Below are 26,845 nucleotides of genomic sequence, written 5' to 3' on the forward strand. Positions count from 1 at the left end.
CCAGAGAGACTCCTTCTGATTACAGGTCTGAAAGATTTAGGCATCCGAAAATGGCTATCAACTGTCTGCCTACAATGTACCTAAAAAAACTATATAAGTTATCCGGACGTTGTGTTACTTACAAAGCGCACTCGGCAGTAGGTTAAGATACTTTGGATTTGCTTGCCAAACTGAGAACTCGAACCTGAAGACGTTATTGATTTCTGGCAATGTAGAAGGTGGGAGAAGTAAAAGACGATCTACAATGATTAAGTAACACAGAACGCAAGTTGACCTGTGCCTGTATTATAGTCAGTCCGCGGCTCTCCTTAACCCTTGGGACCTTCTAAGACCCAAACAGTCCCAAATGCCGTGCGCGCATTATACTCTCCTAAGACCATATTTGTCCCAGAACGACCGCACATTATTAAAATGCATATATCTCTCTTCCTCTCATATAAAAATTAATTATTTCTCTTATGTCAGAAAGAGAACGAAATAGTGCTTGTTATTGTCTTTGAAAAAATGGAAGCTTGTAGAAGGTTCGATCCGTGCAAATCAACAACGTCTCAAGGGTTAAAGAGATAACCATTCAAAATGGGTTATAAACAATCTACCTTTTCTTATATTAACCCACACAGGAAGTCCATCGTCATTGAATTTAATGTCAATAGTGTACATATGTGCCATAGGTGCCGAATCAATTACGCTAGTTTATCGGAGCGTCTTACATTGTAATACCAGTAGAAAAAGGACAGCACACCTACCCGCCGCCTGTTCTCTAAGGTGTGCAATCCGTTTGTTGAGGGAGAAGAATCTATCAAACAGACAGAGTCAAGGCACAGAGTCAAGGCACCTGATATATTTGACGCGTTACTCACTAAACTGAGGACCGGATAACTAGAGAAATAAAGAAAGGTCCGCGGCTCTCCGTGAATAATTAATTAAATTAAACGAAATAAGAAAATGGTTTACTTACTACGGAAATACGAACTCGCTCACATCACACTTCTATTTATTTCTTCAGTGGTTAGATGGAGTGTTTTCAGTTTTTTCTGTTTGTTTTTAAAGAATAATTTATTTATTATAAGTTTTTGATGGAAACATCCATACTTTTTCTGAAGGCTCACCGTCACCGGTGAAATATGTTTCCTCTCTCTCTCGAGGGAGAGGGGGTGCAGGCGGTAGGGCGCGATGTAGGGCGGCAGAATGGTAGGGCGGATCAGCGATTTGGCTATTAATCAATCATTGCAAGAATATTGTAATCCGTGCCCCGCGGTGTGGTGTAGAAAGGGATTTTCCTATAATGTTTTTTAACGCGAGAGGAAAATCCATTATTTAACCCGGAGGCGGCTCGGGATGATGATATCAAGGGAATACTCCCCACCTGATATCAAAAAGGAAAAGAAAATAACAACAAAAAGACATTTTTTTATTCTTGCTCGCAGGTGTTGAAGGTGAATGTGAATTTTGAAGGTGAAAACACTTGTCGTTTTACTTACAAAAAATCACCGGTTACGAATGACGTGACTTTGAATTCCTCCTTCCTTTATTTTTATATGTCCATTTACTATGCACATGATCAGTAACCAACATACAATCAAAGATAACATACATGGAAGCTTAAGAGGAGGCTACAAGCCAAAAATGTGTAAATTCTTGGTATACCTTCTATCGTCGAGAATATAGGTAATAGGCATTAAAATCGCTTGGCGAACGGAGTCAAGAAACGCTCGATTTCAAGCGCAAAAGTGGTTTTTATTTATTTTGTAAAAAGTTTAATAAGAAAGTAAAAAAGTCAATCAAGGGAAATTGTCACATATCATCTTAGCCATAATTTTGTGTTTTTTAAAGTAGTTTCATTTATGCGTTCATACATTTCTATTGAAAAAATATTTTTTTTTGTAGTTAATATTTATGTTCTATATCGAGTAAATATATTTTTTAATTTGAATTCTACTCAAGGGAAACGATAGAAAAAGCTGTAGTTTATCTAAAGCATATTTTTTTGTATTCATAATGTAAACCAATTCGTTATAAAGATTAATGGAAGATGGTTCCATGATAACTCCTCAAAATTGCAATTCAACACACCTTTAAAAGGTGATATAAAGTCATTAAAAGTGATAAAACAAAAACTAGGTTAAATAGTTACATATGTAACCTATTTAACCTAGTTTTTGTTTCATAATTTTTCATAACTTTATAACACTCTTTATAGGTGTGTTAAATTGCCATTTTGATGAGTTATCCGGTGACCCTCTTTTGTCCATTTCGCCGCGTGTGGCAGCTATAAATATTCGTATTAATAATCATTAATATTATGCAATAGTGTTGTATAAAGTCATAATTATAGGGTAAATCTCTCGGGAGCCTTTAACTTGTTTTAGTGTTTTACCCAACACCGGACAGAGGTCGGCTGTTAACTCAAAACTAGGCAATAAACCTTCTAGCTTGTAAAATATAATATTGTTATTTAGAGAACTAGTGATACTTATGTACCGGTAGTTGATAAGGGAATTAAAGCTTTGTTATTCCAAAGCCTAAGCATTTTAATAAAAAAATCATTTCATACTCGTTCCCAATCTAATTTGTATTAAACAGGTTCTCATGATGATTTTTGTTTATTTTAAGGAAATTGATTTGCCTTGCTCATTGATTAGCTCAAGGCTGCGGTCCTGGGTCCAATTCCTACATGCGACCGAATCTTTTTCTGATTTTTCTAAATCAAGTATTCGTTTAAGAGTCGCTAATATTGTTTTCAATTATTAAATATTTGTTTCTCACAGTAATCAAGTAGACACAATTTGTTATTTCAATAACAGCAAAATATCACTGAATCATTTGTCAGCAATAAACATTAATCTTCAATCTATATAATATTCTACATAAATAAAAATGTAATTGTTCAAAATCTGAAAAGTTCGTCACCGATTGCTTTGAAATTTTGATACAACGTTGCATTCTAATACGCGTGTGTTTTTATTTACCTGTATTATATAGATGTCACCCGTGACAGGTGAAATAATGTTAATAAAAAACAGCGCCATCTACGCAGATAGACTAAGCCCCAGCAACGCGTGGCGGGGTACAGCTAGTACATGAATATTCCTAGAGTGCAGTTCTTTCCAGGTGTTATTAGATTGAATTACCTACGTACGAAATGCTATCTAAATTTAATGTAATTTCAAAATCGTCAAGAAGTTCGTTGACTGCTGGTTAAGAACCCATGTTTAAGGCGATGCACTACGTCGTGTAATATTTTGAATCGAGCCGCTATCAATAACACACCTTACGTAGATGGCGATAAGGCTTAAATTCCCGCTTCACACCATCCACCTGTTTTGATTTATGCAAGAAAAAACATGGCCAAAAAGTGCCTTTTATTTTATTTTGTGAATGTCCAGGCACAAATATTTAAATTTTTTTCGATTACTTTATAAATAACTTAATTTGCCACATTATACAATCAAACCATAACCAAAAATGGTTTTGTAAGTAGGAGATTTTCAACTTTAAAGCAATCTTCATAGGCTTCACATTATTTTTTTCTGGGCTTATAAAAAGACGTATCTAAAAAATCCTCGATCATTTCAAAGGCCAGGATGTATTCTACTCGCAGTATTTAATTAAAGAATCTGAAAAAATTCTAGACGACCAAATTTTCAAACAAAAAAACACATGATTTTAAATTACTACGTAGTGCATCGCCTTAAGAGCCATGATGGTGTTCTTTGATGTTATAGGTAATATGCAAGTTATCATAATTAAACAATTTTCGCAACAGATCAAGCAGATTGAAATAATTGCACAGTGTGAGAAATTTTATTCACATAATTTATGTACCAAGATTGCTCCCTTAAAACCACTTAATTTTTAGCGAAATAATAATCACAAAAAATAATAGTCTTTTCATACAGTTTTCAGCGGCGTTCTATTTAGTTTTCACCCGTCGCTCGTTGGTCGTTAGGGTGGGGAGCTGCCATAAATTTCAATTTTGTCTATTTTTCAACTTTGTAAGTTACGGTAACGTGAACTTGGAACATTTACACTATTAGTAGGTATTAGGTAATCTTCTGTAGGGACGAGGCAGCTCCTCATTCTAGGTTTATGTTACACCTTGAAGGCAGAACAACTATTGGGAAAACTTTGACTTCATCCCTCGTAAAATGTCAAATATTCGCAATCTCAAATAATGAAAATTGTAAGCTGCTTTGTCTTTGCAAAGTCTTAACTTGCAAATTTATATGAATACATTTTAACCCCTGAGGGCTCTGGCATATTCTGTCAAAAGTTCAGAGTATTTCCAGTTTCAAAAAAAAATCAAATAAATGGAATATTTCTGAACGCGTACGAAAATTAGAAACTGTTTTTAAAAGGTGATGAAGAACGCTTTCAAATTGTATTATTAGAAGTATACGTTTTATTTTTGAAATATTGAAATTTTGAATAAAAACATAAAGAACGTTTTACCATACGGATTTTCTAACTAACTTATTGATAACGAAAAAACAGAAACACACACATGTTATTTGTTAGGAAGTAAGAGCTTCATAGATGCACGCACAGATGGCAGTGCATAGAGCTTGCGTGGAAGTCTGCAAGATGGAGCCAGTGGCCAGTTGTCGCCAGGGCCAGTGGGAAGGCTCTCAGAGTATCTCACTGCCAGAGATTCCAATTAGCAAGCTTATAGCTAGGTCGACTATCGAGTCACCAATACAATACGCGGAGTATTAATAAATCCCTGATTAATCTAAAATAATCTATTATTTATAAAACTGCTTCCACGACGAGTTGGAGACCTGTTTGTGCGAACACAACATTATTGGACATTTATAATCGTTATTGTCAACTACTTTTTTCTTTTAATATAAAAATAATTAATACATTCATCAATTTTTCTAAAATTGCGGTCGAAATCTTTGATTTCTTAGAGGTGAACATTTTAATTCCTCTGTCTTTATCTTCTACATTTGAATATAAAGCGTGATGTTTTCTCTTTCTAACACCATTTAGACTATATTTAATTTAACCATAACAGTAGGGGAGACACTAAAATTTACATGCGACCTACATAAATGAGCTGTACACCTAAAAGCGAACAAATTAGCCTGAGGGGTTAACTACAAAGCAGAAATCTATATTCAGTAGCACTGAAAACCCTCGAACACAAGTTTGTAACTGAACTTTACAGGTTAAGGTTAAACGCAACGCTCGTTGTATTCTACGTGTTCACAGATGGCGTTAATTAATTGATTTTGTTTAAAAACGCTTTTGCAAGGTATTGCTTTACAATATTAAGACAAATCATTTGTTTGCGCCCGTATATACGCAATATGAATATGAATCAATAGTTTTGTTCGTGTAAAGACTTAATTCTTTCGAGAAAGGCACACAAATACAATATTTTACCGATGATTCAATCCAATATTGTATTTGTATGCCTTTCTCGATAGAATTGAGTTTTTATATGGACAAAACTATTTATTCATATTCATATTGCGTATATGAGGGCGCAAACAAATAATTTGTCTTAATACTGTAAAGCAATACCTTGCAAAAGTGTATTTAAACAAAATTAATTAATTAACGCCATCTGTGAACACGTAGAATACAACGAGCGTTGCGTTTAACCTTAAGGGTAAATGTAACTTACATTATAATCTATGCGTTCATAGATGGCGTTAGTTTAATTATTTTATGAAAATACACTTTTTGGGAGTTGTGCTTAAAAAGACGAATTAAAATATGTTATTTCACATGGTCACCCTACATGCTTACTACTTTCTTGAAATAGGTTCCTTCAGCTTAGTAGGTACCCATTATTCATGCAACAGTATTGTTCTTTCAATATAATTTTATGTTATTTTGTAAAATTATCAACCTCGATACAGGCTTTTCCTAGTTAGGTTGATGATTAAAAAGTAAAAAATAAATTATTTGTTTTGCAATCCAATATTGTATTTGTGTGCCTTTATAGAAAGAATTGAGTTTTTATACAGACAAAAGTATTTGTTCATATTACGTATGTACGGGCGTAAATAAATAATTCGTCTTAATTTTTTAAAGCTTAGCTTGTGAAAGGTGTATTTTTTTAAATTAATGCCATTTATGAACGCGTAGTTCATAACGTATGTTACGTTTTCCCTTAAGGTCGAACGTAACACAATTTATAATCCTTGCGTGCATATACAGAGTTAATAAAAATATTTTGTTTTATAATATTAAGAAGAATAATTTTTTATTGTTGGCTGTGCAGTACGTACGGAATACGAAAATAAATGGTTTTAATATTTGGCTAATTTATATAGCGCCGTTTTTGTTTCATTGTCCTTATAAAACTCAATTCATTCAACAAACGAATGCAAATTAAATATTGTATCGGCGATTCATTTCAATATTGTCATTCCATCGTGAGATTACGGAGCTTTGAAATAATCATTTAACTGTTAATATAACGCACGCCTATCTAATATGACGATTGAATTCAATTAAAGAAAAAATATATCGGAAAAAGAGTGTTTAATTTATTAATTCGGAATTCTTCTGTACGTCAACGCCGTATAACTATAACTGAATTATTTTTACAGCTCCGTTTCTGTGAGAAAATAACCTCAAGTGCGCAAAAGCTACTATTACCTTTATTATACTTGTACAGTCATGAAAAGTTTACAAATCGTATTAAGAAATCTAATGTAAATTCAGGAATAACTTATTCCTTAACTTCTTTTGAAGGTTATACTCATCAATGTAATATATCATTGAAAAAGAAGATAATATTAATAAATGTAAGCTGAACATGAAACAGAAAAAGATAACGGTCACAACTATGAATCGAACCCAGGATCTCTAGTCTTACCTTGTTCTTCTGATCTTGTTGACGCAGCTATTAATCTTCCTTTAACATTGTCCTTGCATTTTCCCATCCCATTTTTACCTAAAAGTACCTATCATTATCTGACTATACCCACGTGTTTGTGTGAGATTTTAAAACAATAAAAGTGACGGTCAAATCAGTTTGAGGATGGAGTCTGTTTGATAAACATCTATTTGTGATCAGTGCTATTATTAATATCAACTCATGGTAGAAGGCCTGTGTAGTGAACATATTCGTTCCCTCAGTGTGTTTTGTATCTAACCTGGATGTTATTGAAGCTTGTGTGTGAAATAAATCATATCTCCTGTGAGTGAAACCATCATCATCTTTGAAAAACATCAAAGGGGTAAGTCGGAGTCCTTCCTTACTTCAAGTTCACCATCTCCAACCATAATTGTGTTAACTTCAAATTTCACAAATAATATTTTACAGTCCACTCTTGATTCGCCTATTGCGATCACAGATCTTGTGTCTTGTTCTGTTACATGTTTCATTTGGACTTACTAGTATTATCTTATTCTTCAATTATATATTACTAACGTAAATATTTAAGAACTTCAATCATTACTTCACTTTTCACAAGTAACAACATTTTTTTACCTTAATAATAATCAGAAATCTTCATTAAAACGAGAATGGGACTAACAACTTATAAAACGAATGGAGAACATTTAGGCCATCCGTACACGGAGATACTTACAATCAACTCGAGTTTTGTGCGCGTAGCATACGCGCCGCTCGTGAGTATCCGCCATACTACTTTGGTAGTTTTCGTATACAACGCGACGAGTTAGCAAAGGGTTTGATTTCAGTTGCACGCTACTGATAGTGCTGTTAGCACGCTACGCTAGTTGCATACGTATCGGCTACACATTTAATACAAATAATCAGGCACTTATCTTATCTTATCTTATCTTATCCCTTATCAGGCACAAGAGCTCCTCTTTTCTGATAAGGTATACATGACCATATATGAACCTTAATATTATATTTTGCAAAATATGTATGTATTAATGTAACCCATATGATGTATATTAAAATAATAAAAAAAAAAAAATCTCTGAGCATGATTTGAATGTTAAATTTGTTCTGGAGGTGGGAAAATATCCATGTTAACCATAATTAAGAAAACGTGGATTGAGGTCGGAAAAAAAGTCAATTTGAGTTCTTCCTTGGTGAATCGATGGTGAATGAATGGATCGTTATTTATGCTTATAATAATGATATATAATAACAATATTGTCTTCATCGCTAAAGTGACTTGAAAACGTATTAACTAAACGGCTGCATATGAAAAAATGACTATGTTCGATATATTTTAGGTAGCGCTGTGTACGGAAACCAGTTTTTAAGAGTAGCGTACTAGTAGGCGACTTGTTGCATCACAGGCACGTAGCTTGTAAGTATCTCTATGTTCAAAGGGCCTTACGGATACACTTAATTTAGCCCCAACTAGCTAGATAACTAGTTGATAAACTATTCGAACTAATCGCGTACCCAGTAGAACTGCACGTAACAAAGTACCCAGTCATTCTGACAATAGGGAATGAACGCAGAACTGCACTCAGTAATTAATCAGCCTTTATGTATTTGAGAATACCTAGATATATTATTTACATTTAGAGGACCCGACACTAAAGCAATCGAAATTGATCAACTGTTTAAACGTATTCTCTTCTCCAACTCTGAAACAGAAAAGCTTCAATATTTACAGTTTTAAGTTATTAACATAGCTTAAATCAAATAAAGAAGATTTCGATAAAAAAACGAAGCTTTGGGAATATTACTTGACCAATCATAGCCATTCCATAATATTGACTACAAGCTTTTATTCGATAAACCAGAACGTGCGCAGGTTACAGAGAGTGGGTTGCATCGTATTTACAGGAACGTGCACAGAAAACGGAAGTTACAAACTTTGACGAGTATCAACTTCAAAATATGGTGGAGTTGAAATGATGATTGTTAAATTAGGGTTTGCCATTTCGATCGACATGTTTAGATACCCATTTTAACCAGTAACGACTCGTGACTTTTGAGTTACTACAGTGCTAATTTTACAAAAAAATATATTGATGTTGTTGTAGGTGAAAACGATTTTTTTATTTTTTTATTCGCAAAATTGGTTTTTTGTATGAAGATTTTCAGGAAATCCTTGCGGCGCACGGCTAAACTGAAATTTCCTGCATATCTTCATAATAAAAATCGATTTAAAAAAAAATCGTTTTCAGCTACAACAACATCAGAAATGCCATTTTTAATAATATTAGCCCTCATGCTCCGAAAATATTAAAAAATATATATTTTGTTTTATTATTTAATATGTTATAGGCATGAAAAAATTCACAGTGTATCTTTAAATGCATTTTAAACATTTGTATTATTAGTACACCCAAAAGTCACTAGCCTTCACTGATTAACGAGTTTTAGAAACTTGTCAGCGAGATGTAATATAACAATCTGATGTTCTTACTAAAGTTGTCAGATCCAGAAAAGATGAATTTTATTGTATTTAGTTCCTCTGAACATCTTCAAAATTAATAAAATAAAAATATTTAAACATTTTGCGCTAAAAAATATGGTTATATATAATTATTGGCAAGTTATTCTACGTTAAAAGCTAAAACCTTTATTTATATATATTGGAAACTCGGTAAAATTAAATTTATTACGCAGAACAGATATGATATAAAAATATCAAACCCCTACTGACTTATCCTCTCTTCAAAATAACGGTCTATAAAATAATGTGCTTATCTTACAAGTATGGTTATCTCCAGACATATAAAACACAATCATAACATAAACAAAGTTTTTTCAAAACTTCCTATAAACCAAAGACAAACAAAATTGTCATCTTATAAAAAACGCAATATTTGGCAATAAAGTATACAATAATCTAGCAGACAACAACAAACATAAAAAATCGCAAAAAATAATCAATTTATTTAAAAAAAAAAACTAAATAAGCCCCTGCATACCCGATTTCTAGAGATTTTACAAGTTTTTATGTTCCAAAAAAAAAATTTTTTTGAAGATAATATCTATACATTTGTTATGCTGAAACGTTAATTATATGAAATTCCCTCGATAGAAATAAATTGCAAAGGAAAATTTTAAAACATTTACGTTAAATATTAAGTTACATAATTTTTTTCAAATTGCTGCTGGAACCTTTAATTTCATAAAAGTGCACATTTTAATTATTCTGTGGTTAACTTCTAGATTTGAACATAAAGCGTGGTGTTTTATCAATCTAACAGTGTTTTAGATCGTATTTCTTACCAAAACGGTAAGGGAGACAACGATTTTTATGAGACCATATGAATTATTCCCAAAAGCGAACAAATCAGGCTGATGGGTTAAAATAATAACTATGTAAAGCATATTTTCATTCTCTGAACTTGAACTCTCTCCCCCCTTCCCCAAGACAAAATCCTGTGTGCGCCATTGTTACGGCATAGTAAATAATGAGAAAGCAGATAAGAAGGAATCATGTACATCATTATATAAAATATGTCTAAAGAAAGAGGGTACTCCCACGAACAGTTAATTTATTCCCACCCTGCAAGTTACTTCGGTTCAACATAATCTTATGCTTACAAAGCGTGTTACAGGAGCACATTTTTTGTTAGGGAGTAATGAAATGAATTACTGGATTAGCACGTTAAGACCCACTTAATATTCCAGGTACAACACCTGTGGGCGATTCAGAGCTAAGCCAAGAATAAACTGGGAGTTTAGTGAAATACGATTACAAAGTCCATGAAATCAATCGCGGCAGCAGATATACTGAAAAGTTAAGCGACTGGATATTTATCTACACGACAAGGTTTTCCCGGAGAGTTCTCATTCTCCTATATCAGTTTTCTGCCATCGACACAGCATTTCTCTGGAGTGTTTTCATCTGAGATAGCATTGCATCGATCTGTGCACTTCCACTTTGGATAGACGATAAACGAAGCTCGGTGAGAACTGAGAACTTCGAATTCAGCGCAAATAAGGGCGGCACCTTTTAAACGTGCCGTCTTTATTGCAAGAAAGCCATTTCATTGGTTCAAGCATTTACATGCTTATAATAAATTTATGTGTAAGTCGTGAATCAAACATTCTGGAAATATCTTCTCTGCATCGGACTTTTGCACGATCTGGAGGTCTAGTACGGACGATCGATAAAACCATATGTCAGTACGTATTAACGAAATGCCTAATCTATCAGTTAGCGATATTTGCGAGCACGATAAGAATATGATTCCCACAATTAGTGGATAAACACAGCTACTTGTCGACTAAGCTGTCAACATGCACAGCTTTTTGAATAATGTTGTTCGTTATGCAAAATAACTGGCTTATTAATCAATTGGGGTGAACTAACAAAGCTCTTAGAACAGAAAGAAATCGTATATACTTATCGTAATAAATTCATTTAATTCCTACGCGACCAATTGATTCCGTTCCAACTTCGAGAAACAATTTTTTTTATAACTATATTACGAGTGCTATGACTAATGACCTCGGGAACTAATTAACTTTCTATTTAGTGTCAAAAAGTACATTAGCACTGCCAAAGAACATTAAAGTTAACATTTCATTTGGAAATTGTCAATTTATTAGTATTTTTAACTTTTACATAGCCGTCTGACGTCGATTCAGAGATAGATGTGCTATTGTTGCCAGCTTATATCGAATTCTGATTTTTTGCGTTATCAACATCGGTCTGGATATTAGCAGCCCGACCGTGCTCGGGAATTCGGTATGAAATCATCGGTAATTACAATATCGATCCGATGTTGTAAAATTATCAATTTCACTATGATAAACCCTCAGATCTGACAAATTCCTTAATTCTCGTACTTAATCAATATAGTACGGGTTCAACGATCAACCCTCCTGTCAGTTCGATCAAGCCACGGGGAATTTGGCTCCCACGGGAGAATTTTTCTATTCTTTTCATATTTTTCACCGGGATTCGGGTGTCTCAATGTCGAACATAAAAAAAATACTCCGCTTAGCGTGGATGGGGGGGGGGGGGCTGAGGATGGTGATATAATAATATTTACCGTTGATTTTTTTGCCTGGATGACAGCCTCCCAAAATAGATGAAGAAATAAAAAGGCCTCCGTGGTCGATGGATAAGGCTTTTGACTAGCAATCCGGAGGTCGCGGGTTCAAATCCCGGGAAATTTAATTTCATTGATTTGTGATACTTCTCAATTAAATCATAAAAAATAATTAAAAGGTAGGTATTTAGGTTTCAGAGTAGAAAATAAGACAGTGTGGCGCAATTGAAACGTTTCTTGAAATGGCTTTAGCTATGTTTGGTGACCAGATCTGAATAGCCAGGTACCTCTCCAGCTTCCTCTCCCCCATCTCCTTCCACTCCCCACTACATATCTCAATTGGAGAAGCCATAGTCTCACTGGGTTCAGGCGGTTGGGACTCCTGTGTGGTATTCACATAAAAAAATTGACACAAACACTATTGACACTTCCACATAGAACAATCGCGGTGGTTGTTGGCTATATTAATGAAGTATTAATTGTTTTATAATGCTTCATTAATCATTACCATTTGTCTCCATACAGGTAAACAGAATTGACAAACCAACCGCAGTCGGACTGATATTAAACGACGACCCAATAATATTATGCCACGACCTACAGTTACAATGATATTAAATGCCAAAATGGTTACACTACGTCACCAACTACTGCTACACCGATATTAAATCTCACAGCTATCACATGTCAAATATACATGAAATTATTACAATGGTTTTTGGTAGTTTGGCGCTTCGTGTTTTAGTACAAGAGAAACTATTATCATAATCATATCTACTCGTGATTAGAAATATAATACTTGTCACCATATAATAAGACAATAATACAATTCACAAATTTTAGATCTATCAGAAAATAAACTAAACTAAGCACTGAACGTACTCGAAATTCGAAATACCTTGAGCAGGAGTTGACAACTAATTTAGAAGTTTTTCATCAAATGGCCAAAAGCGTAGAAAATGATTTTAAAATGGTAAGAAGAAAATTGTTACATCTTGGTTACTTTACGAGAAGCGTCAAATGCAAGATTACCAAAACTCACTCTAGAGAACTAGTAGAAAAACTTTGCTCTTCGTGGCATCAAAACCTGATGTGAGTTATAACAGCCTACAGGTTAGTGATAACCTGGATGCTGGCTAACCTTCGACAGGAAAAGAATATGTAGATTTACGAACTTTTAAACATACACACTAAAAGAAAAGCATGTGTGCAATCTATCTATATTCGATTCTGTGTCTCATTCCAGAGTATCGATTCACCAATCCAGGCTGCTGTATATACATTGGCCGAAGTTCTTATTCTCAAGTCTCGTCAAAGGTACATACTTACGTCAAAAGTCAAAAGTCAAAAGTCATTCCACTCGAACAACTAGATGGCTGAATCACTCGTTGTTCGAGTGGAATGACTTCGTCGAGAATCGAGGCCGAGTGCAGAGATAATGCGTCAAGTCTTCCTCGGACGTCCCCGACTTTTTCTACAGTTCACTATTGTATACCACAGTATTAAAAAAACTACATTATATCAACTTTTATTCGACTGCGTAGCTCATTCTAGTGCAGACATAATGCGTTAAGAGGAACGGCTTAGCGGTTTTCTTCTTACAAAATTAATATATGAATTTAAGGCCAAAATACTTGATCAAACTAAATAAAAAAAAATTTAATCAAAAGGTATTGCAAATATCAAATAGAACAGATAAAGTGCTGCTTTATTTATTTGTGTTTTAAATTCTAAAATACAGGCACTTAAAGAATTCAACTTTCAACGATTTTAGAGACAACTTTGAAATTTTTTTTTTGTGAATTAATGGTTATTATTAAAAAAAATCTTTACCAACCTAGTATTTAAATACAAATATATATAAATTAAAAATCAAACACACTAAAAAAGGCATTTTTTGTGTCGGAATTTAAAATTTATAAGCAACAAAGTTGTGTTACAATAGCTTAAATTATAGAAAAAAGTTACTCGCTTCGAAATTATTTCTTATCCAACTTTTAACATTTTTCTTATATAAGTTCAGGTTTTGACACATGTTGATGGAATTGGGTAAAGAATTGAACAATTTTGGGGCAATATAGTTGATGTGCAATTTAAACCTATCAAATTAGTTATTTAATAATTCATATTTTTAAAATTTTATATTTCATTATATTTTCATAATAAAAATGGGTAAGATTATTAAGTCAGAAATAATTTCCAAACTTCCCTCTAAAATCGTGTAAAATATTTGAAAGACAAATAAATAAAGTGGCACCTATTCGTACTAGATTTTTCCTGTTGATTAAAAAAAATAATTTTCAATTTAGTTGGGTATTTTGGCTACAAATCCAAATTTAAATTTTGTAGTATTTTTGTATTGTCCCCCTAAAGTCTTATAATATTTGTTCCACCTTAAAAATAGACCCAGTTTTCAGGTATAATAGAATTCAAAACCTCAAAACTTTACTCCTAACCATTCATAAGCCCGATATCATTCATACCCGGCCGGGTTCATGTAAGCTAGAAATTAATGTTTCTTTGTTTGTCCCATACAGACTCAAAACTACTGGATCGATTTCGCTAAAAATTTAAAAGTTTTTTTTTATTAGTGTCAGGAGTGTTTAGAAGGTGGTTTGAATGATAAAAGAAGTCGGGGATGCTAGAGGAAGACTTACCGCATTATCTCTGCACTGAAATTAGATACGGAGTCGAATAAAATTCGATATAATGTATTTTTTTAACAGTGACAATGTGGTCTACTGTAGTGAATCGTGATATTCGAGCATGCCCAAGGAAGACGTGGCACGATCAAGCTAAACAAAAACTAAGACAAAAGCAACGCCTGGTACACGTTAGCTAGTATTTTATAATTGTTTCCGTTTTTTTGTTTAATATTCTTTGGTGAGTGCAGTTTCAATTTTTCAATTTGGGAGGTGGGTTTGGTTACTGCCGCTACGGGTACCATTTATTGGTATTATAATGCATCCAAAAATAAACGTAGAAACACCAACAGAACGTTTTATAAAGAAAAGTTCGAGATATAATTTTACGCGCGTAACGTAGGCAATTAACTCGGTATCTGTGGCAAGGTTGAATCATTTCAAGTGGTTCGCTACGTTTTGTGATTTTGTAAGGGTGCCCGGGTTCATCGAAGGTGTGTTCAGGGTGCACCTGCCCACCACCAGCGTGGCGTGCCGGATCTGGAGAGGCTGGTTTGGGAGGACCCTTTGAACTCTCCAACTGGTCTCCCGTGACCCATCGCCTTCCACCGTGAGGGATACGTCCGTCACACCTGGACACACTAATCCCTAGATTTCTACCCATCACTCATACCTTTTTCCTTCCAAGAATTTCCTCTCCTTCCTTTCCTTGAATAATAATTATAACCCTGTGTAGGGTTAGTGTAAAAAAAGTTTGAAGATTGTCCTAATGATTATGTTTGCGTGTCGTAGCCTTTCTCACACGGCTTTCATCTCAGCCACTAGTTATCCAAAGCTCCTCTACTTAGCATCGTGGAGCATCCCCAATTAGAACAATCTAGAATTATGACAGTGTCTGTACACAGATTATCGGAGTTCTACAGCGGGATTAGTGCGGCCAGGATTAGCGGCACGTCAAGGCTAACCTCTGAGGGGCCGACGCGTAAAGGCTAAGGGCTGAAGGCTGTGTGGGTGGGTGGGGGCTTACGAGCTTATTCTTAACTCTTTGCACGAATGTAAAGCTCACATGAATATCTCTTAGAGTTAAAATTTATTCCTAAAGCACTGTTTTAACATAACTTCTTTGATAACATCTAACAGAATATTTTAAATTAGAAACGTTACATTTACGTCGTGACAAAAATGAAATCAAATTTCTTTTCAAAATTATAAATAACTATTTCATACAATATTCCCTCTTGACCACATTCAAAATCAATATCATTCACCGTCTACTAAGAAAACCTGAAATTTTCCATATTCCTTTCTATCATTACCATCCACTCTGGTGGTAAGATTACGGATATATTTAGCAGAACCCATCCAACTATACAAAATTTTAAACATGTAGTAAAGTTTTAAAATATCCCGAATCTGTTGTTTTCACTTGACTTCACTTGACCCTTTATTTTCTCTTTTTTACATTACATGTAGTTTTATTATAATGTTGCACAACGTCATTTATTCTTTGATATATATTGTGACTTTATTTTAATTTTAACCCTCTTTTGTGGTCATTATAAATAAAAAAATTATATTAGGTAATATACCCATTTGAAGGGTTTTAAATGACCTCGATTTTGTCAAATATGATGTGTTCTAACAGTTATCAAATAGCTTGATTAAAATCTTATCAGAATCATTATGAATATGCGACACACTTATTTAGCGCGATTTATGAAATTTATTAATGAAGAATCGTATCTCTTAAATCTGTAGAAAAACGTAAATTTTTTCAGCTTCCAACCATTTTTAATATATTTTTTAAGAGCTTTAAAATATGATTTTAAGAATTGAAAAATAAGACGAGATGGATTTATTTTTGTTTCTTGTTTGCTTTCAACTGTTTATAATTTAAAAAATAACGCTTAAGTGCTGAAAGACGAGTAGTAATTACTTATATAATAAATAGACGTATAAAGCTTTTAAAATGTGGCGTTTCTTATCAAACTTTCAAAAATATTAACATAAAACTTCCATCAATTACATCCCTTTCACAAGTCAAAGAGAATTTTTCCACCATTTGAAACTCCAAAATCTACTAAGAGGCAAATAATTACAGCGAAATATAAGGGAATATTGTATTAATAATAAAACACAAGTAAAGTCGGGTAATATTAAAAGGCATTACAACATTTTAATCAAACGACAAAAAACATGAAGAGTTGGCCTTTTTTTTACGTTGAACCAATTTCAGAATAAGCCTGGCGCGTGTCGGTCAGACGGGATAATGATGGTTGGGGAATAGGTTGGGGAGTTGACATTGACTAATGACTGACGTGGGGGGAATGGGGGAATAGGGGAATGGGAGAAAGGTGATCAGTAGTTACCTGGGGACTGTCCATGAGCAGGGGGCCCGTCAGGTCTGCCTGGTCCTCTTCTCGCTCGGGGAACACGGGGCTGTCGTTCAGGACGGTGGTCAGCATGTTGACAGTGGACACGGTCACCTGGAACAGGGCACATCGGATCAAATAGATAGAGTACAGGCATTGATGTAGTTTTACTTAGTCATTGGGTACAGCGAGTACATGGCACATCGTGTCAAATAGGTAGAGTACAGGCATTGATGTAGTCTTACTTAGTGGGTACAGCGAGTACATGGCACATCGTGTCAAATAGATAGAGTACAGGCATTGATGTAGTCTTACTTAGTCAATGGGTACAGTTAGTTCAAGGCACATCGTGTGACAGACAGGAAGAAATAAAAAAAACACAAAAAAAAGTATAATTCCTGATTTGAAATAAAAATAATTTTTTTTTTTTTACTAAAGGTAAACTTATGTTTACAATACAAGGTTTTTATGCAAAGCACAAAGGTAAACGTATGTTTAGAAGACAAGGTTTTTATGCAAAGCACAAAGGATAACAAATATTATAAGCAATAATTACTAGCCCGAAACACAAATATAAATTAATTTAAAAAAAAATCAATTTATATTTGTGTTTTAGGCCAGCAAAAAATTTACGTCTGAATATAATACATGGCTTATAGTATATATTATTTTATAAGTAGGTAGATATTTAAGTACCTTTAAATGGATTTTTATGATTTCAGAGGAAAATTTGATTTTGATTTATTAGAGAAAATTAAAAACATACTTTTATGGTCGCGAGGTCTACTGTTCTTAATCAGTTTTCTGTAATCAGTATGAAAATTTATTTTGCAAAAAAATACGTTTTACATTTAAAAACATTAAAATTGTAATATTTGCAAAGAAACATGCCTAATTAAAACGGTGAATTTTTTTGTGAATACCACAAGAATCCCGACTGCTCCCGAAAGTCTGGAACCAGTGAGATCATCAACAATTTAAGTACTTAGTACCTGGCTATTCAGATGTTTTCACTAAACACGGCTAAACCAATTTCAAGCAACGTGTTAATTCTGAATGGTGATCTTACACTAGGGCGTTACTGAGAGTATTTTCCACTCTAGATAAACAGCAGATGTGGTTTTTTACATAAAAAAGTTGTTGAACTCATGGATATATCGGCATTTTTAATGCAAAATTGCGATTTTCGCACATCAGGATCTTTTAAATTAAATGAGCGATTATATATTGTGTTTTATTTTCATCGATAAAATTTGAATAATAGAGATGAAAATAAATTTAAAATGAGTGGAGGGTAATACTTAATTTATGGGAATTATTAGAGGACTAGTGATATGTCAACAATTTATCAAAATACATCCCTAATAGAGTAATGGACTAGTTAATGGAATATTCCAACCATCACATCGAGCTCAAGAGAGGTGGGGATCGATCGGCAGAGTTGATTGATAAATCCTGTAGCTACCCTATCTAGAATCTACATGCTTTCGTATGCTGATAATGTTAAAATCCTTCAATATTTCTCTTCAATTGAAGTCCCCCCCAGACCGACTGGGCTGTAAGAAGTGGTCAGGGTGTGGTGTTATATTTGAGAAAGGCAGCTGATTTATATTCTGGGCGAAAGCTAAGCTGGAATAAGCTTTTAATGAGGCTTATGGTGTAGTCTGTAGTCAGTAGTAGTGGTAAAAAGTTGTGTAGTGCTGATGGATCTATTCATTTTATTTTATTAATGATTTTAACTCGCATATCGCCCCCAATCAACTCGAACTCTAAAACAACGAAAATGATAAAAATAAATTATTTGACCGAACGATTAGTCATAATAGACCCGATATAGTTTTACATGCCAAAATTTAAAAAAAATAACTTATATCATTGATGTCGCTAGTCCAAATTCCTGTAATATTAAAAAATCTGTTAATGAAAAAATAAGAAAATACACAGATTTAGGAAATGAGATTAAAAGAATTTGGCATTCTCAGACTATAAAAATATTACCATTCGTTATTTCGGCTACTGGCATTATACCTAGCTCTCTCATTAAAAATTTAGGCGTATTAGATCTATCAACAAATTTATATATAAAGATGCAAAAGTCGGTCATTTTGAATACATATAGGATAACGAAAGATTTTTTTAAATATTTATGTTCAGGGATCAGTAGGATTTATAGGCCCCTTTTAGGAGTTCTACCGAGCCGAACCCTCTGATATGAAAATATCTGGAGTCGGTGAATTATTTTCCCATTTGATCTCTGATGAGTTGACGTATTGTTCTTGTATTGTTTTGTATTTATTTTACTTATATAATGCACTTGCATAATGTTGATTGACTAGATGATCATTTGTGGAAAAGTGTGTGGAAGGGTTTAGTTTTTCCTATGGGGAAGATTTAACCCCGACATAAAATCGGAAGAGAAATCACTGAAATTCGTCCCTTTTTAGTATGGCATATATAATGTGGGTACTCAATATTCAAATAAAAAAATATATTTCATTTTTATTGAAAAAACTATCCATTAACACTATCCGCCACACTGTCTAGGTTACAAACCAATTCACTATAAAGTTGTAATTATTCAAAAAGGTTAATTACTCATTCGAGTGCTCCTCCTTCATGGAAATCTTTAGTAAGAGGCGAAAGATTTATTCGTTATTTGAAGGGTAACCAAAGAAAGAATAACAATATTTTTAATTCTGATTTTGAAATATTAGATCGACAAATATTACGTTTAATAACTAGGTCCCAATGATCGAGTGGCTAAGACATACTACTATTTTCTTCATCAATGACAAATATTTTTCCTTCGACTACAAGCGTATTGTAGGTTTTTACTTTCACTACAAGCAAGTAGGCTTACTAGAGAAGTAGGTTTTTTCTTTGACTATAAGCGTGCTGTAGGTTTTTTCCTTTTAGTACCAGCATACTGTAGCTTTTTTTCTATGACTAGCGTACTGTAAGTTTTTCCTATTCTAACATTAGAACCCCTGCTTGTCACCCTTAAAATATTAAATGTACCAATTAATTGTAAAATACTGTTTTTCAGTTAACGAGAAAACTTTATTTTATTTTTAAAAGTTTCAGTTTTGTTAGTTTTTTTGTAATTGATGACGATTATAATCAATTTTCGCAAAATTATAAAGTTTAAATCACTTACTGTCGAAGGGTAGTTCAAATATTGATTGGTGGTTCTACTTAAATTAACATTAACCGAAAACATCGTCAAAAATAACAGTTTCACTTCTTTAATAATACAAAACAACTCAATTGTCAAATAATATTATTTCTCCATTCATTCTTCCACTCGAACAGTTATTCCCTAAAAACAACGGTTCCACCAATTTCCACAACTTTCAAAAAAATAAATTTCCACTCTAATGCACATGAAAATTGGACATTGCGTCGATTCTGGAATCTTCTGGAAACATTTTTAAAATTCATGTAGGTACTCGACTCCCAGATTGTGCCCAATGTGCCTCCAAGTGGGAGCTTTAGATCACATATTCTTCGGTTGTCCTATTCTGATAAAATACCCTATTTTCTATCACGCTTTATCTAAAACTGACTTCCATGTTTCAACATAGCAATTTCTTACTGAATGACAGTTTTCAAATAATTTCAAAATGCATTTATTGAACTTAAATGTCTTAACTTTGAAGCGGGAATCTGTGTATATGGAAATGAAATTGAAATCAAATTACTCAAACAAAACTCCACCTATCTTTCCTCTCCCCACCCACAACATACCATATTTATGGGATGCTGGGGTCCCTATGGCTCCGGATAGCTAGGAACAGTTATAGCTCTTGTAAACTATTCATATAAAAAGCTATTTATCAGAAAGAGTTAAAAAATAGTAATTAACTTGGATTAGAAGTGGGAACTTTAGGTCACATATTTTTTCAATGCGACATGCGGTCATATAAATGCATTAGTTGGACAACATATATATGTTCCTTATACGTACCTACATGTGCGTTGTGAAAATACTCGCAATAATATAAAAGAATATTTTTGTCAATTCAGAAAAGCGCTAAAGTACCCAGTACTTAAGCACCAATAATATATTTAACAAGATTATTATTTTTATTCTATTTTTGAAATGTGTAAAAAAAAATTCATTCTGCAGAAAAAAAATTTCTCAGTTTTCAACAGTGCACGAAAAATTAAGTTATGGTCGTGATCTTTCAAGGATAACAACTAGTTATAATATTATTAAAGCTTCGGTTGTCGAAGTTATTGGACATCTGATGCACGCGATTCGCGTTCAACTTCAACCCTATGGCTTTCTCAGTTATTTTCAGGGATGCGCTCTCAGCAATGCTGTCACGAACAATCGAAATCCCTCTTTATAAAAATAGCTTTTGTGATATTGGAAAAATTTCTCAACTGCATTGATTGTGGGATAAAAAATTATTTTAATACAATAATTCATATGTATTTGTAGTTCGTATGTATTCATTATGGAATAAAAATTGATTTTAATACAATAGTTCACACGTATTCAATGTCGAATAAAAAATGATTTTAATATTAGAGTAAGTATATATTCATTGTGGAATAAAAAATGATTTTAATACAAGAGTTCGCATGTATTAACTCTGAATTATTTTTTTTAATACAATAGTTCATAAGTATTGATTGTGGAATAAAATCGATTTTAGTACAGTAATTCATATGTATTCATGGTGGAATAAAAATATATTCTAATACAATAGTTTGTATGTATTATTTCATAAGCACAAGAGCGGTATTAGTGATTAATTTGTAGTGTAGACACAAAGGTATTATATTAAAATTGAACTGGGATAAAATACCTAGTACCTAATTACCAATAATATATTTAACAAAACGATTATTTTTATTCTATTTTTGAAATGTGCAAAAGAAATTCATTCTGCAGAAACAAAATTTCACACTGCGGTGGAGAAAAGGAATTAAAAATTGTTCCATTTGTTTTTGACATTTTTAAATTCCATTTGCTATAAAGAGTTGCTCTACGTAGCTACAGTGAAGCTAATGAAATCATTACAAACCCTTTGACTGCCGAAAGTGGAAAGAAATGTCATATTTTATTTTTCAAACATATGAATTTCTTATGTTAACTTAATGCTTTTATGAGTAAATAAAATATGTAGTCTGTAGTCATCACGGTAACGGTTTCTGGTACGTGATTCTTTATATAAAATCGTACGTTTTAAAATTATTTTCAAGGACTCGTCCTTTACGTGTGTTTTAATATAAACACATACATTTGTTTTATTCCACTTATTAATGACAACCGGTTTGGGAAGAACCCTTACTTCAATAGGAGAATTATCAGGAGAATATTAAAACTGACTTAACATAACAATACTGACAGATACATATAAATATTAAGATGTTGGAGTGGAAAGCGGCCAAAGGGGATGGGTAATTAGGGGATTTCTGGGAAGAACGGAGCGAATGTAAATAAGTCTAGAAGAGGACTAACAGATACATTTATTTAATTATTCAATAAACTCGAGTTATTATTTATAGTTATTTTTTTACACTATTACTATTTATAGAACTATTTTTCAGTCGTAAAACTATCAATGCAACACCTTCCACTGCCAAGATAAGTTCATGGTTTCAAATATTAAAATAAACTATTTAAATTTTTAATCTGGAATATCGCATAAATCGCAAAAAAAATCACTGATCTCCACGGGTAAGTGCCGACTAATCAGATTCACACAAAAAATGTTAAAAAATCAATCTATATTTCTCTCCTTCGAAATTGGATTAGAATTGCTTTTGGTCGATTTACGAGTTAAAGTTTGTAAAACTAATCAAACGGCAAAAGAAAAGAAAAAGTTTCTAAATTCGGGTTTTCCTCTTTTCTAGTCTCAACTTTCCAAAACAAAACCCATCCCGGCCGTCATACGAGAATTTTTCCGAATGGCCGGATTGTAAATCGAACCCATGACAACTTGGCGCTACGTTACACCTGACACCCACACGAATATACCACCACCTTATAGGGGTAGAAGGAGCAGTTACAACTACCTTAAGCTGCGTTCTCACCTGCGAACTGTAATAGTAAACGGTATTCGGCTATCTGTTTTTGCAGCGAATCAAAGGGCGCTCCTGTCAACCGGGAGAGCCGTGGCGCGCAGCGATCCTGACGCGTATTTTACGTCTCTGATTTCGTGTGAAAAACCAATGTATGTCATTTCAATAGTCAGAATGACAAAAGAATATGTATGAGACAATATACGAATGTGAATTAAGCAGAGTATTTTATATCATTAATATTTTCATTCATAATTATAGATTTAAAAAACGATCTAAAACCGCCCTTTCCGAAACTATTACAAATGGCGACAATGTCGTTATGTCTGGTAAAATGGCTGTCGCCGACGATGACCGGCGTGAAGTCAAGCAAATAAAAAATGCTACATTTTAAAACAACATAGTTAAGATGCCTTCATCATCGTAATTGATTTCAAGGATAAAATAAAATATAAGAGCCACGCGAAACCATTTGAGTTTCCTCATACAGGATGAGTTTTGGTTCGGCGCGGGGCCATTTGGCTCGATTAACAGTTACAACTCGCAGATGTGAACGCGGCTTTATGAATGTACGCCCCTCTGCACATTCCTTCTATGTCTCCACTTGGAAATATGTAAAATATCGGGCTGAATAATTCACGGATATGCGGGAGACATAGCCGCCACAATGTACGACAATTGTAAGAGTGAATTTATTGGATAGATATCGCTTTAGTTCAACACTACAGCGTCGTTTTCTTAGATATATATCGCTTTAGTTCTAAACTACAGCGTCGTTTTCTTGCCTTTGTACATTTTTAAAATAATTTTATCTGCGGTTGCAAATGAAATTCTCTTTCAGTCATTTATACAAGGGCCGATATTCAAATGAGCGAATTATGGAATCTGCTCACACGGCCGATAAGCGCGCGTGGGATAAATTCCCAACGTTTGTGCTTGGAGAAAGATCTGGGCCTGGTATATTCTCTGGATCTGTATACTTAGGATATCGACAACCACGATAACACGTGCTCGTACTTTAGGAAAGTAAAGTCCCAGCGAACTTCTAGAAAAGCTCTGTATAAAAACATTCATATTATAACTTTATCTTATATGGTAACTTGGGATCTTTTAAAATTAAACTTGCCTGGAAGCAAAGCCATTGAGTGAAGGAAAATCATTTATGTAAAGTAAGTCCAAAGGGAATAGTTAGGTTAGATTAGGTGTCCTCGAATTTAAAACGCTAATAAATATATATATACTGCTATTTTAATTCGTCGCTAATTTGTTTAAATGAATATTATAATTAAGAAAAATAAATAATTAATAGGATACGTCGGGGTGAATTTCTCGACTGGCTAAGTCCTACATCACGACTCAAGCAATATTCCCATTTACTGTAGTATAGAAGATTTAAAAAAAATTGTCAGGATGTGGTAACCCGAGAATATTTATTTATCCGGTCACCGTACTTAATTTATCGCTTGTCTGAAACCTTCAAACAGTGAGTTCCTATTTTTAAAATGGCACTTAAATTCAAAGCTAATTTGAGTTCATTGAACCAAATACGCAGAATAACACAACACAAATAGATAAATAATAATGAAAATAAAATTTAATAAAGTAATTTAATTTTTTTAACAATTACATTTACATTTATACAATATACATTTAAAAAATTTCACGATAAAAATTATATTTCAAGCTGAAAATCGTTACCGTGACCTAAATATTTCAAAAATTCATTCGGAAAAAATTGACTGCAAAGGAAATCGTCCTGCTTACTTCCCAAAAAACATTTAACATTTATTACCTGGTAGAATTATCACATTTCAACGTAGATTAAATGAAAATTATCTTCAATTTTACTACTTCGACTAAGTTTGGTTGATGAGTTTTAACTGCTCCAGGCGCGTCAGACTTCTTGGGCAAATAGAATAGACAAACTAGTATTATACCAAGAAAGACAATCGTAGACAACGAACATGTAATCTTACACATATGTTTTAAACGTTTTAATCGCATTTAGTGGAACACACGTAGTGATAGTAATCTGCCATTTTATTCCACCCAATCAGAGAGACAGAGAGGATTTCCAGTTACACTAAAAATAGGATACATTGGTGGGAGCTAGAACTTTGTAGTTTTACTGCGAAAAAGTATTAATTCAAAATGTAAACATTGCTTTTTTGGCAAAATTGTTATGTAATGCTAGGACAGATCCGTGAAAAATCACGGGATAATACAATTGTAAAATTTGTGGGACACGTTATATTCATACTAATAGAGCAATAATGTAGCAGTAACGTATCTTCACTCTAATAATTCATACCTATAAGCATCTGTAAGACGATGAAACAAAAAAATTCAAATTTCAAATAGACAATTTTGTCACCTACTTTATCGCTTGTCTGATATAAGTAGTTACAATATATATATAAATAAAAATTTAATGTTCGTTTGTTCAAAATCTTAAGTCTTCGAAAGTTATTTACCGATTGCTTTGAAATTTTGACACAACGTTGCACACGAATACGCGTGTGTGACCGGATAAATCACCAAAATGATAATTCATCACATCTTTAAAAAGTTATATAAAGTCATGGAAAGTGATGAAACAAAAACTTTATTAACTGGGTTAAGTAGGTTAGGTTAGGTTAGGTTTAAATTTTTTCATCGTTTCTTATGACTTTATATCACTTTTTAAAGGTGTGTTGAATTGTCACTGTGTTGAGTTATCATGGAACCCTATATTATATAGATAGATATATACCTGTGACACAGACGCCATCTGTTGGACAAACATACTTTTTTCAAACATCGCCATCTGTTGGACGTAAAAGAAACATGCGCTATTGTTTCTCTATCTGCACAGACACCCTATAGCTAGTTTAGAATATTAAAATTTCGTTTAACTTGAATAATGTTACGCACTACACGGGAATATTTAACGATACCCATGCACAAACAACCTAAATTACTATCTTTAATTATTCAGGTAACACTCTTATATATCTATACAAACTATCAAGATATTTTCTGTAGTGAAATGAGCCAGAATAAGTTTCTGCGTTCAGAAATGTGTTTATCCATGGGTCTATTTATCGATATTGCATTATTTGAGGTTAGATTTTATAAAGTGACATATTGTTTAAATGAACTCCCCATATAGGCCAGTGCAATTAGCGCCAAAAAGGGGGTCGCGATCGAAGTAATTCCGGTAGTCCCAATTTTTTTATATGTTATATAAACTGATCCCCTGTTGTAAAATCTGAGTTTCCGACCTTGGCGCACCTGAGCTCGCGCCGCCATTTTGAAAAAACTGGCCGAAATGGGGCCAAAATCTAGTTTTTCCCAAATATCTCATTTTCAATGCAAATTTCGGCTAAAGTATTTTAACAAGTATAATAGAACATAAAATGACCTACAACTTTTGTGAAAACAAATTTCTTCTATCTCTAATAGGTACCGAGGTAGAAAGTCGTAAAGGTGCGTATATTTTTGAAAAAACAAGTTTTTTGCGTGACTAGGTTTGGTTTTTTATAAATACCTCGTTTCCAGTGGAATTTCATGAAAATTTTATTGATACCAATTATGTAGAACATAAAATTTTAAAAAGGGCTGTGCAGTTTTTATGTTTATATAGTTTTTTTTACCGATGTAAAGAATAAACAAATCTAGGTAGGTACGCACAGAAAATCAATCACGGTTTATTATCACGTTATTAGATTTTTATTTGCATTTTTAAAAACATACATCTATAAATTTACTAGAGGGCACTTTGGTATGGGGGGCTAACCCCCCACCCTTCTACTCCTCCCCTCGGTTCCCTTCACAGACAGTTCCATCCTTCGTTGGACTGCTGGATTCGTTTATCTGCATAACATTTGTGAGGGTATC

The 26,845-nt window shown here is 33.4% G+C and overlaps 1 protein-coding gene and 1 non-coding gene across 9 annotated transcripts in view; both read right to left on the reverse strand.

Moving 5' to 3' along the window:
• The window catches only part of LOC149426892 (uncharacterized), a 298,356-nt gene that overhangs the window by 149,956 nt on the left and 121,555 nt on the right, over positions 1-26,845 (reverse strand). For all 8 annotated transcript variants that reach the window (XM_089634013.1, XM_089634015.1, XM_089634007.1 and 5 more), the window contains exon 5: positions 16,928-17,044. In XM_089634013.1, the coding sequence (XP_089490139.1) occupies positions 16,928-17,044 (117 nt within the window). The remainder of the gene's footprint in view (positions 1-16,927; positions 17,045-26,845) is intronic.
• LOC149426894 (U5 spliceosomal RNA) lies at positions 19,485-19,606 on the reverse strand. Its single transcript, XR_016303259.1, has one exon. It is a non-coding gene; the product is annotated as a U5 spliceosomal RNA (small nuclear RNA).

Source organism: Hesperophylax consimilis, chromosome 1, assembly GCF_061612785.1.
Source record: "Hesperophylax consimilis isolate HC1 chromosome 1, BYU_Hcon_1.0, whole genome shotgun sequence".
In the NCBI taxonomy this organism is placed as follows: domain Eukaryota; kingdom Metazoa; phylum Arthropoda; class Insecta; order Trichoptera; family Limnephilidae; genus Hesperophylax; species Hesperophylax consimilis.